The sequence below is a fragment of the Coregonus clupeaformis genome, chromosome 18, assembly GCF_020615455.1.
Source record: "Coregonus clupeaformis isolate EN_2021a chromosome 18, ASM2061545v1, whole genome shotgun sequence".
NCBI classification, from domain to species: domain Eukaryota; kingdom Metazoa; phylum Chordata; class Actinopteri; order Salmoniformes; family Salmonidae; genus Coregonus; species Coregonus clupeaformis.
In genome coordinates, this window is record NC_059209.1 from 39727007 (window position 1) to 39740882 (window position 13876).

The 13876-nt window shown below is 40.3% G+C and overlaps 1 protein-coding gene across 5 annotated transcripts in view; it reads left to right on the plus strand.

Moving 5' to 3' along the window:
- The window catches only part of LOC121558072 (potassium channel subfamily T member 1-like), a 159343-nt gene that overhangs the window by 4380 nt on the left and 141087 nt on the right, over window positions 1-13876 (plus strand). For all 5 annotated transcript variants that reach the window (XM_041871552.2, XM_041871554.2, XM_041871553.2 and 2 more), the window contains exons 2-3: window positions 2476-2524; window positions 4330-4500. In XM_041871552.2, coding sequence (XP_041727486.2) covers window positions 2476-2524; window positions 4330-4500 — 220 coding nt within the window. The remainder of the gene's footprint in view (window positions 1-2475; window positions 2525-4329; window positions 4501-13876) is intronic.

Genomic DNA, 13876 nt, shown 5'->3' on the forward strand with positions numbered 1-13876 from the left:
AACATATTTCCACCCCTAAAAGCACCAACATATTTCGACCCCTAAAAGCACCAACATATTTCGACCCCTAAAAGCACCAACATATTTCGACCCCTAAAAGCACCAACATATTTAGAGCCCTAAAAGCACCAACATATTTCGACCCCTAAAAGCACCAACATATTTCGACTCCTAAAAGCACCAACATATTTCGACCCCTAAAAGCACCAACATATTTAGAGCCCTAAAAGCACCAACATATTTCGACCCCTAAAAGCACCAACATATTTCGACCCCTAAAAGCACCAAAAGGGGTCTTCTTTTTTTTTTTACCCCAAACTGGAAATGATGGCAAAAATACATTTTCTGTCAAACAGTAACACTTTTTATTTTATTAACCTTTAGTAACAAAAGCAAATGTTTAAAATCCCCAAAATAAGCATATTTTACAAACATTTTAGAAAAATTTCACACATTTATGGACAAATTCTATGTTTAAAAATATATGTTTCTGTATGTTTTTCATGTTTTGAACAGTTATTTTGATCAATTTCATCCATAGCAAATCGTCATGAACATTGTTCTGTAATTCATTAAAAGTGTTGTGTTTCTGTGGTACTCAGATGCTGAGAAATCGGTGATTGAGCTAATCTGATATACCAGTACTACCAAAAATAGCCACCGATTTGCTATATAGGCTATTTGTGCACCGGTGCCAATAGTCTTTTAGCTCTAACTTTGGAATGCTATGGGCTATCAACTCAGTTCGAATTACATCTGAAAGATGAGATGCAACTTGTTATAGAGACATTGACTGGAAACGATTTCTTTTTATTTACATTTGAGTTATTTTTGAGTTATTGTGACTGCCACGCCCCCCAGGGGCCACATCTGCGGTGGCTTCATATCTACAGCGGCTTCGGAAAGTATTCAGACCCCTTGACTTTTTCCACATTTTGTTACGTTACAGCCTTATTCTAAAATTGATTAAATAAATACAAATCCTAATCAATCTACACACAATACACCATAATGACAAAATGAAAACAGGTTGTTGTGTTTTTTGTGCAAATTAAAAAAAAAAACTAAAACAGAAATACCTTATTTACATAAGTATTCAGACCCTTTGCTATGAGACTCAAAATTGAGCTCAGGTGCATCCTGTTTCCATTGGTCATCCTTGATATGTTTCTACAACTTGATTGGAGTCCACTTGTGGTAAATTCAATTGATTGGACATGATTTGGAAAGGCACACCCATGTCTAAATAAAGTCCCACAGTTGACAGTGCATGATGTCCGTAGAACTCCGAGACAGGATTGTGTCGAGGCACAATACTTCATCATGATAGACCATAGCTATTACTGATGAATTACAGGCACCACCGCTGCTCGTCTCAAAGCACCGATGGCAGCAGCGAGTATTCAGGGGATGATCCAGTTATAGAGAGGTGACCCCTCCCTGTATTACAATGTGGCTATACTGTGTTAAAGGGGAAATCTGGGATTGGTACATACATTTTTGGACGTTTACATTAATGGTATATATATTCATTGATTCTTGAATAATATACAGATTGAACACACAGTACAAGCAGAGGTGTGATAGAGAAGATAATTTATGTTTTGTCTTCTTATTTCAGAACCCATCACATCCATTTAGTTTGAGGATTGACACATTCACATTCAGTTACACAGAGTGTTTTTTTACAGCAAATCAGAGAGGCACTTTAGTGCTTGTTGATTATCAAAGGCTTCACGTAACCTTAAAATCGGTAAATTTAGATTTTACATCAACAAATAACCTTTGGTTCATTGCATTTCTGTCTCTTATCAAAATGAAAAGAAACCAATAAATACATTTACTCAATAAAATTGTATTTTTCAAATTATCTTTCTCAAAAAACGTTTGTATATTATCCAATACAATAATCTGTACACTTAATTATATTTTTTTTACTTTTTGGCGATCTAAAACATTACTTTGACTTTTCATGAAACAGTGAATGTAGCTGTGTTATAGTGTGACGTAAGCCATCCAGAGGGTTTATCCCAGCTCGTCCCAGCTATCAGCAGCATGTCGGAGTAATCCTTAGGAAGGAAAGTGAAAGAAGAGCTAACTTCAGAGGGATTGGTTTGACTCAGCAGCAACACAGAGTTAAGCTGATGTATATGCTGTGTGTGTTATCGTGTTACATACTGTATGCCCCTCACCTTGTAGATTAATTATTAATGTTTGACTCTGTTTAACTCTCTCTTCTCCTCTCTCTCTCTCTCCCCTCTCTCTCTCTCCCCTCTCTCTCTCTCTCTCTCTCTATCGCTCTCTCTCCTCTCTCTCTCTCTCCCCTCTCTCTCTCTCTCTGTCTCTCTCTCTCCCCTCTCTCTCTCCCCCCCTCTCTCTCTCTCCTCTCTCTATGTCTCTCTCCCCTCTCTCTCCTCTCTCCCCTCTCTCTTCTCTCTCCCCTCTCTCTCTAATTTTCCTAAATCCCTCACCAAGACGCAACCATGAGCCCGCTTCATCGATCCTCGCGTTCCCATGGTGACAGGTAATGTTTCCTGTCAACGTGACAAGGACTGACATGAAAATAGTGTGTGTGTGTGTTTGTATCTGCTATAAGCCTATGTTTGTGTGTGTGTGTGTATGTGTGTGTGTGTGTGTCTGCTATAAGCCTATGTTTGTTTGTTCTTCTCCTCAAACACTCCACCAGTGTCAATACAGCAGCCATAATGAAAAGGTCTCAGAGTGATCCTGAATAATGGAAACCCCGTTTGTCTTTATTTCAATATGTTTAATAATGTATGCGGTGGACTCCTCTGACCCATACTACCATTCTGTACAAAACATTTATTAAACTGTGCCTCCCAAATGACTATTCTCTATATAGTGCACTTCTTTTGACTAGAGGGCTGTGGTCAAAAGTAGTGCACTACCGTAGCTATATACAGATGCCATATACGATACAAGTTGTTGCAGGAACTTGTATCGTATTCAAGGTTCAAAAAGGCTTCTAAAGTTAGTAATTTCCACTTTGAAATGTCAGACTTGATTTGCCCTAATTAAAAATGTATCATGCCCTACAAAAAATGTCCATTCATTAATAATCCACATAACAACTCACATTTACTGTTGCTGCTGTATGAAACTAGTTTAAATGAAGATACAGCATGTGTAGGAAATAGGGTGCCATTTGGGATTCAGCCTGTATGTTCAGCTAGTCTATAGCCTCATATGGTCTGTGTTCCCTGGGGGGGGTTCATGCATGACTTGGTATCAGCTTATTGTCATGTTTAACCCCTCCACAATCAAATCCAATTGAGGTTATTTTAATTATTTGCTTCCTATTATAAAGACGTTTGTCACAGAACGCTGAACACCCACAATCCAGTTATAATGAATACATCATGTATTGTCGCTGTGGAAATGGTCCTCAGACATCAAATGTCACTTAATTAAAATGTGCAGACTTTGTGGCGTAGTTATTTAATGCATTTTAACTTCATCCAAATTGCTTAGGATAATCTTACCATTCAATTACTACATAAGTTGATGGATTTAGCATTCTCCCTCTCCAACAGGTCTGTTTAAAAAAAATCCCATCTATTGCCAAAAACAATCCCGTGTAGCTCAGTTGGTAGAGCATGGCGCTTGCAACGCCAGGGTTGTGTGTTTGATTCCCACGGGGGGCCAGTATGAAAAAAAATAAAAATGTATGCATTCACTAACTGTACGTTGCTCTGGATAAGAGCGTCTGCTAAATGACTAACGTGTTGTAATTCTATTCAGCAATTATTATTATTTTAATGAAATGTGGCTGGGCGGTTGATCAGGCCAGTGATTTCATCAGATCTTATATATTTGTGTAAGTGCTCATTGAGGCTCTGTACAACTCTGTTTTGATCACTTTAAACACTCAAACACACACACACACACACGCACACGCACAAACACACACTCTTGCATCGACCCAGCTATTAACATCCCTTGATAAAAATGTCATTTCCTTCTCCGCTTGCTCGTCATTCCTTTCCCTTTAATTGCAACGGAAAGTTACAGAATAAGAGGAGATAAAGTACATGGATGTGCTTGTTAAACCTTGCTGTCAACCATTGAGACATATCACAGTTGTACCGCTGTGCTGTTAACAACTCAAAACATATCATATCCCACTGTGAGACTATATTCTAACCTCCTCAGTGCTCTGTCAGCAACTCAACATGTCAAGAGTGTCAGAGATCATATCAAAAGATGCTCGCCAGCAATCAGAGATCGTGCCTTAAGCCATCCAACCCTGCATATTTCTTATATTTTTTATACAGTATGTCTTTCATAGATTTCTTTGTATGTTGTCAGGTCTGACTCCACGGAGACCCTCCAGAAGAACAAGAGCAGCAACACTGGAGTTATTCTGGACATCTCAGCCCTTAAGTTGGAGGAGGTGGACTCTGAGGTCCCTCCTCTACCGCCCCGCTACCGCTTCAGGGACCTGCTGCTGGGGGACCAGTCCTTTCAGAACGACGACAGGTAAAGATAATACACCTGTAAAGATAATACACCTGTAAAGATAATATAATACACCTCTAAAGATTATATAATACACCTGTAAAGATCATATAATACACCTGTAAAGGATACATAATACACCTGTACAAATTATACAATACACCTGTAAAGATTATATAATACAGCTGTAAATATTATATAACACACCTGTGAAGCTAATATAATACACCTGTAAAGATTATATAATACACCTGTAAAGATTATATAATACACCTGTAAAGATAATATAATACACCTGTAAAGAGTATGTAATACACCTGTAAATATTATATAATACACCTGTAAAGATAATATAATACACCTGTAAAGATTATATAATACACCTGTAAAGATAATATAATACACCTGTAAAGATAATATAATACACCTGTAAAGATAATACAATACACCTGTAAAGAGTATGTAATACACCTGTAAATATTATATAATACACCTGTAAAGATAATATAATACACCTGTAAAGATTATATAATACACCTGTAAAGATAATATAATACACCTGTAAAGATAATATAATACACCTGTAAAGATAATATAATACACCTGTAAAGATAATATAATACACCTGTAAAGATAATATAATACACCTGTAAAGATAATATAATACACCTGTAAAGATTATATAATACACCTGTAAAGATAATATAATACACCTGTAAAGATTATATAATACACCTGTAAAGATAATATAATACACCTGTAAAGATTATACAATACACCTGTAAAGTTACTGTAAATATTATATAATACACCTGTAAAGATTATATAATACACCTGTGAAGATAATATAATACACCTGTAAAGATTATATAATACACCTGTAAAGATTATATAATACACCTGTAAAGATAATATAATACACCTGTAAAGATTATATAATACACCTGTAAAGATTATATAATACACCTGTAAAGATAATATAATACACCTGTAAAGATTATATAATACACCTGTAAAGATAATATAATACACCTGTAAAGATAATATAATACACCTGTAAAGATTATACAATACACCTGTAAAGAGCCCCGGTTGCACAGTGTGTGTGTGTGAGTGTGTGTGTGTGAGTGTGAGTTGAATGCGTGGCTTTGTGTGCAGCAGTTTTTCATCTTTGCAATTCATTGATCATAATTAGGGCTGTGGCGGTCATGAAATTTTGTCAGCAGGTGATTGTCAAGCAAATACATTTTACATTTTAGTCATTTAGCAGACGCTCTTATCCAGAGCGACTTACAGTTAGTGAGTGCATACATTTTCCATACTGGCCCCCCATGGGTATCGAACCCACAACCCAGGCGTTGCAAGCACCATGCTCTACCAACTGAGCTACAGAACAGCCAGTCTCACGGTAATTGACTGTTATTTAACATAAACACGTTTAGCATCTCCTGGCTTCCACGCATAGCCTACAAGCCATTGATGCAGACCTTTGGAACATCAATATTTTAAAAAGTATAATAAATGCCAACCAGGTAGGCTATACTCCTGTTGTAAAGCGAAGCAATGTGCTTAATATTAGGAAAGTTAATAAATAAATATAGTAGGCCTAGCCTATAGAAAGCTGATGGGATCCTCCTCTTTTTAATAGAGGCCATCAAAATTATGTTTTCTCACGCAATTGCATAGCCTATAGAAATGTTGCACAACATGAGCCTATGGGCTCTCCATTAAGTGTTTGATTTGATTTTCGAACACATTTGCATTGTTGTCAGAGTGATTAGAGGGACAATAGAGTGCTGAGTACCAGGCAGTTAGCAAGTTTGGTAGGCTACTAATGACCACCAGCAGTATCAGAGCTTGGAGAAGTCTAGTTTCCGTGACTAAACAGTCACATGGAATTTGACTTCGGTCATGATATAAATGCATTCTGCTTCACTGCTGTTACGTGGAGATGTCCTTCAATGTGGTGCTGAAATAAATGAAACTCAGTGTGGGAAGAACAGAATGGAGTTTTATGTTGATTTGCTGCAGGCAGATGTAGCTAAGTGGTTTTTTATTTATTTATTTATTTCACCTTTATTTAACCAGGTAAACCAGTTGAGAACAAGTTCTCATTTACAACTGCGACCTGGCCAAGATAAAGCAAAGCAGTGCGATAAAAACAACAACACAGAGTTACATATGGGGTAAAACAAAACAAAGTCAAAAATACAACAGAAATACATATATATACAGTGTGTGCAAATGTAGCAAGTTATGGAGGTAAGGCAATAAATAGGCTATAGTGCAAAATAATTACAATTAGTATTAACACTGGAATGATAGATGTGCAAGAGATTATGTGCAAATAGAGATACTGGGGTACAAATGAGAAAAAAAAATAACAATATAGGGATGAGGTAGTTGGGCGGGCTAATTTCAGATGGGCTGTGTACAGGTGCAGTGATCGGTAAGGTGCTCTGACAACTGATGCTTAAAGTTAGTGAGGGAGATAAGTGTCTCCAGCTTCAGAGATTTTTGCAATTTGTTCCAGTCATTGGCAGCAGAGAACTGGAAGGAATGGCGGCCAAAGGAGGTGTTGGCTTTGGGGATGACCAGTGAGATATACCTGCTGGAGCGCAGACTACGGGTGGGTGTTGCTATGGTGACCAATGAGCTAAGATAAGGCGGGGATTTGCCTAGCAGTGATTTATAGATGGCCTGGAGCCAGTGGGTTTGGCGACGAATATGTAGTGAGGACCAGCCAACAAGAGTGTACAGGTCACAGTGGTGGGTAGTATATTGGGCTTTGGAGTTAAAACGGATGGCACTGTGATAGACTACATCCAATTTGCTGAGTAGAGTGTTGGAGGCTATTTTGTAAATGACATCGCCGAAGTCAAGGATCGGTAGGATAGTCAGTTTTACGAGGGCATGTTTGGCAGCATGAGTGAAGGAGGCTTTGTTGCGAAATAGGAAACCGATTCTAGATTTAACTTTGGATTGGAGATGCTTAATGTGAGTCTGGAAGGAGAGTTTACAGTCTAACCAGACACCTAGATATTTGTAGTTGTCCACATACTCTAGGTCAGACCCGTCGAGAGTAGTGATTCTAGTCGGGTGGGCGGGTGCAAGCAGCGTTCGGTTGAAGAGCATGCATTTAGTTTTACTAGTGTTTAAGAGCAGTTGGAGGCTACTGAAGGAGTGTTGTATGGCATTGAAGCTCGTTTGGAGGTTTGTTAACACAGTGTCCAATGAAGGGCCAGATGTATACAAAATGGTGTCGTCTGCGTAGAGGTGGATCTGAGAGTCACCAGCAGCAAGAGCGACGTCATTGATATACACAGAGAAAAGAGTCGGCCCAAGAATTGAACCCTGTGGCACCCCCATAGAGACTGCCATAGGTCCAGACAACAGGCCCTCCGATTTGACACATTGAACTCTATCTGAGAAGTAGTTGGTGAACCAGGCGAGGCAGTCATTTGAGAAACCAAGGCTATTTAGTCTGCCAATAAGAATGCGGTGGTTGACAGAGTCGAAAGCCTTTGCCAGGTCAATGAAAACGGCTGCACAGTACTGTCTATTATCGATCGCGGTTATAATATCGTTTAGGACCTTGAGCGTGGCTGAAGTGCACCCATAACCAGCTCGGAAACCGGATTGCATAGCGGAGAAGGTACGGTGGGATTCGAAATGGTCGGTGATCTGTTTGTTGACTTGGCTTTCAAAAACTTTTGAAAGGCAGGGCAGGATGGATATGGGTCTGTAACAGTTTGGATCTAGAGTGTCACCCCCTTTGAAGAGGGGGATGACCGCGGCAGCTTTCTAATCTCTGGCGATCTCAGACGTGTTAAATTCTGCATCGTTTCTTAATGTGGTTACTAAGTCATAATAACACACTTTAGTCCAGATGGGATTCCACTGTTTAAAAGTCATTTGAATGGTTTGGGGTTTTCTATTAGGTGATTGTGGAACGTTCCTCCCCTTTCTTCCCCTGAGTACAAACTCTGAGAGTACAGATACTGTATCTTAATTTGAGCCAGTTTCACAGAGCCTGAAAATAATCCTGCATCAACAGGAAATGTGAATTGTTATGTGGATTATAATTAATAGACATTTTTTGTAGGGGTTGATACATTTCCCTTAAGGCAAATCAAGTCTGTAATGTTAAAGTGGAAACAACAACCTTTGAAGCCTTTTTAAACCTTGGATACACTACAACAACAGGATGATACAATTAAGATACAGTATCAAATTAAGATGCAGCATCTGTAGCTAGCTAGTGTTCTATCAACATCAGCAGCTGCCTGTCGCCAGGGGAGTTCTAACTGACTGTATCATGGGTCAGGCTCTGATTGGCTGACAGGCGGGACTGGACATGGCTGATTGGATATAGTGTTGCAGTAAAGAGTGAGCTTGGAGCCGTAGAGTGAGTCAGAAAGGTACTGTTTACAGTGTGAGCTGTGATAATAAAAACACCTCAATCCAACAAATCAATAGTAACCAAAGGATTCTCTGGTATCTTGTCGTTCGTTGGTACATCCAGTATGTTTAGGATGTATTGGATTTCCCTATCGGTGTGGCTTGTACTTTGTTTGTTTATATGGCTATGAAAGAAGTGTGATGCTGTGTGATGCTGTGAGATGTGAAAAGGAATTTCCTGTATGTGAATTATAAATATGAATCTAGATGCAGAGCCAGTCCTGGCTTTATCCTTAACTCCTGGGTATTGGCATGATGTGTTGTATATTGAAGCTCATTCGTTTGTTGACAGGTATCAACATTGGGGGAATTTAGTCTGTCAGTAGCAATTGGTTATATAAATTATTCTTTAAAAAAAGAGCAAGAGTACATTGTTATTTCTGTATTTCTAGGCTCAACATGTCAATTCCAGCAGCACACGTCTCACCCAGGAGTCCATAACCATCTGTAGATTGTATTTCTTCTGAACATGTCCAATATCGCTGTTGCCTGATTAGCTAGTAAATCAACTGTATGTCTTTTTATTGCTAGAAAAAGAGTGAAATCCCTTTCTGCTGCTGTCTGAAATGTCAAGGTAAAGTGGCTTTTGTGAGAGTCAATGTGACGTCTCACATCGCTCTCTGTTACTTTATCCTTCCCTCTCACTCTCTCCATCTCTCTGTCACTTTATCCTCTCTTTATCCTTCCCTCTCACTCTCTCCATCTCTCTGTCACGTTATCCTCTCTTTATCCTTCCCTCTCACTATCTCTCTGTCATGTTATCCTCTCTTTATCCTTCCCTCTCACTCTCTCCATCTCTCTGTCACTTTATCCTCTCTTTATCCTTCCCTCTCACTCTCTCCCTCTCTCTGTCACTTTATCCTCTCTTCATCCTTCCCTCTCGCTCTCTCCCTCTCTCTGTCTCTTTTCTCTCTGTCCTTCTCTCTCTCGCTCTGTCTCTTCCTCTCTCTCTCCCCCTGTTTCGCTCTCAGCCCCTCCCACTCAATATCTCCCTTATCGCTCTCTCTGAGCAGGAAATTGCTTTCAGTATGTTTTATATCAGTGCCATAAAGCTGAGCTCTGTTCCATGCCTAGAATTGATGTTTCTAAATTAGGGCTGTCAAACGATTAAAATAACGAATCGAGTTAATGGCATTAGTTAATTATGATTAATTGAAATGTTTGAATGTTACATATCTTGCACTACTGATCTCATATGTATATACTGTATTCTATTCTATAATATTCTACTGTATCTTAGTCCATGCCGCTCTGTCATTGCTTGTCCATATATGTATATATTCTTAAATTCCATTCCTTACTAGATTTGTGTGTATTGGGTATATGTTGTGAAATTGTTAGATATTACTTGTTAGATATTACTGCACTGTCAGAGCTAGAAGCACAAGCATTTCGCTACACCCGCAATAACATCTGCTAAACACGTGTATGTGACAAATAAAATTTGATTTGATTTGCTAACAGTTTTAATTTAAAAAGAAGTGCATTGAGTTACAGGCATACTATGCTTTGATTGTAATGGATGTTAAAAATGTAATAGCATGTACACCATAAACAACACAAAAATCACTGTAACATAGAGCTATTCATGCTCCCAATGGTTAAGTAGGACTACTCCCACTTATCACTGTTCTTGCACAGCACACACACTCTCTCTCTCTCTCGCTCTCTCTCACACACACACACACACACACACACACACACACTCTCTCTCTCTCTCTCACACACACATCATCACACACACACTCTCTCTCTCACACACACACACACTCTCTCTCGCTCTCTCTCTTTCGCTCTCTCTCTTTCTCTCTCTCTCTTTCTCTCTCTCTCTTTCTCTCTCTCACACACACACACACACACACACACACACACACACACACACAGCTTTAAGTACTGTTAAAGCGTCAGGCATTCTGAGTGTGACTATAGAAACAAATAACTGTCTCTATGGATACAAAGAACAAAGAGCTTTTAAACTTGTCCAACAATGTTCTGAAAGCACTGTAACCATCTGTACTGTTCAGATAACTTTACACACATAGTCCTTCACACTTTCCCTCATCTATTTGAGTAGCATATTCCTGTTCAGTTCTTCCTGTGCCATCCCAATTTGTGCATAGCCTAGTCAGTGGTCAAGTTATCAGGTAGCTAGCTAGGTAACATGATTAGCTAGCTAAACAATGTTGTTTGATATAAAACCCAAAAATTGCGTCTTGCGAGTAGTTTAAAATGGCCCATGACATGCGCACGAATCCGTGGCAGAAAGACAAAGCATAGCTCCAGTAATATTGGGCATAACTTTGACTTGATTTTGGCTAGAGGCATACAGTCTATGTAAAGGCACAAGCATTGCCTGTAGCTGTGTTCCGTGTTGTGTTCTGCACTTAAAAGGGTCGATGCGGAAACACGTGCGCTTAAAAGGTTCCGTGCTGTGAAGAAATGGAGACGCGATTAACGGCGTCAACATTTTTTACAGCTCTAAACATGTCACGCGTTAATGCATTATTAACACGCTAACTTTGACAGCCCTATTGTAAATATTGCAGTATTTTTCCTGCTCAAATTGGACAGTATGTTTTTTCGTGGGATACTGATTTATCAGTATTTTCCTTACTGAGAGAAGATGCACATTATGTATTTTCTCTTTGCCAGAGCATTGGTCCATTTTATCTGCAGTTTTTTAAAGATTTATCAAGGTCGGATGAAAGAATGTTGATCCGAAGCGCATTGAGATTGCTTTAGAATAATATTGTGTGAATCAGCAGATTTGTTGATATGGTGTTTCATTTTACTGCACTGAGAATATCACATAACATATTTGCCTATTAATATGTAACAATATATTTCTCCCTTAAAGCCAGAATAACTTGAAAACACAATGCCAACCAATGCATACTCCTTCACGTATATTTTCCCTTGAGTGTCTCAGAAGGGTCATAATGGAACTGATCCCGTCACATTGTTGAAGATAATTGTAGCTGGTTGCTGGGCTACCGCAGTGTTTTCTGTCCATTTAGACACTATAATTTAGGGAGATCTCCATGGCAGAGTCTGTCTTCCCTAATCGCTGACTGTGGGTTTTATGTGAGAAGTATCTTCACGCACTTACAGCTTTTATCAGCTTGTCTCGAAGAACATTATCCAAAACTCATTTTGCTTTTGCTCTGAGCTGATGTATAGGATGTTCTGTGATCCTTCACTCTCCTCCCTCTTTCTTGGTCTCTCTCTCCCTCTATCCTAACCCAAGCAATATTTATTTTTAGAAAAGAGCTATGTAACATGCCGTTTGGAGGGTTCGGAGGGTGGAACATCAACTATCTCAATTATCTTGCATGACACAGACCAATTTATAGGGACTCGTCAGGCATTACTAATCAATCACTAACATCCAATTCTCATCCTTATGAAATAAAATAAATAATATTAGTGGGCGAGGCTAGTGGGTGGGAGGGGTAGTTGTGAGGCCCATCAGGCTCTGCCAGTGCTGTCTGTCTCCCTCTCTGTCTCCCTGTCTGTCTCCCTCTCTGTCTCCCTGTCTGTCTCCCTGTCTGCCTCCCTGTTTGTCTCTCTGTCTGTCTCCCTCCCTGGCTCCCTGTCTGTCTCCCTGCCTGTCTCCCTGTCTGTCTCCCTCTCTGTCTCCCTGTCTGTCTCCCTGTCTGCCTCCCTGTTTGTCTCTCTGTCGGTCTCCCTCCCTGGCTCCCTGTCTGTCTTCCTGTCTGTCTTCCTGTTTGTCTCCCACGTCTCCCTGTCAGGCTCCCTTCCTGTTTCTCACCCTGTCTCCCTGTGTGACTCCTCCCTGTCTCCCCCCTCTCTCCCTGTCTGTCTCCCCGTCTGTCTTCCTGTCTGTCTCCCTGTTTGTCTCCCTGTCTGTCTCCCTGTCTATCTCCCTCCCTGTGTCCCTCCCTGTCTCAGTAGTAGGCGATGCTAGGCTAGTGGGCTATGTCAGTGCTGTTTGTCTCCCTGATTGACTGGTGCTCCCTGGTTGGCTGGTGTTGCAGGCTAGCGTGGGCGTCCTAAGAAGGGATCCCCTACCTGGCTGTCATTATCTTCAGGGCTGCGTGCTGGAGGGGGGGGTACAGGGGGCAGATGTGTGGGTGACAGGAGGATGTGAGGAAGGAGGGCTGACGGAAGAGAGAAGAGAAGAGGAAGAGTGGTTGGTAGATACGACCCATGTCAGAAATAGAAATGCCACTTGATTGAAACCCGAAGGAGCAGCAGGGTGACGTTTGTGATAATTGGTTCCACCTACCTTTCTTTCCGATGAATCATTTTGTTTCTTTTCATGACGCTAATGGAAGCTATATGGAATGAGCAGTGGTAATTAGACGCTAAATCAACCATAACTGCTCCTTTGAGGGGGATTTACATAGTTTGACTACTGACCCTGCTTTCTGTAGCATGTTTACTAGAGAAATAAGCGTTAAGTACTTTGAAAACGCGTCACACACCATGGCAACAACAACGCAGCCATGGACAAGAGCCTAAATGGGTTTCTATCACAATGTTTATGGCAGGGTGTAGCAGTGATAATGATGATCATAGTGGTGGTGTCCTCTGAATGCTTCAAGGGCTGTATGTGACTCAGGGAGGGTCAGTTAGAAGTGTGAACTTTTCCCTGCTTGTTTGTATTCTATGGTTCGTGTTCTGAGGATATGTGATGTGCCTGGAGTGTTGGGCTATGTTGCTGCCAAAACAAGGCACCTCTACAGCTCAAACACACACACACACACACACACACACACACACACACACACACACACACATGCTGTCAGATTCAGAGCCTGGAGTCTAGACCATAGGTAGGCTTAGTCATCATGCTAGTGTGTGGGTGGGCCACAGTTACAGCTCTCGCCTCTCACCCTCATCAGCACTAGAAATTGTTTTAGTTCCATTTTAAATTGACTGCACTGTACTTTACATCTGCATTGTGGAATGT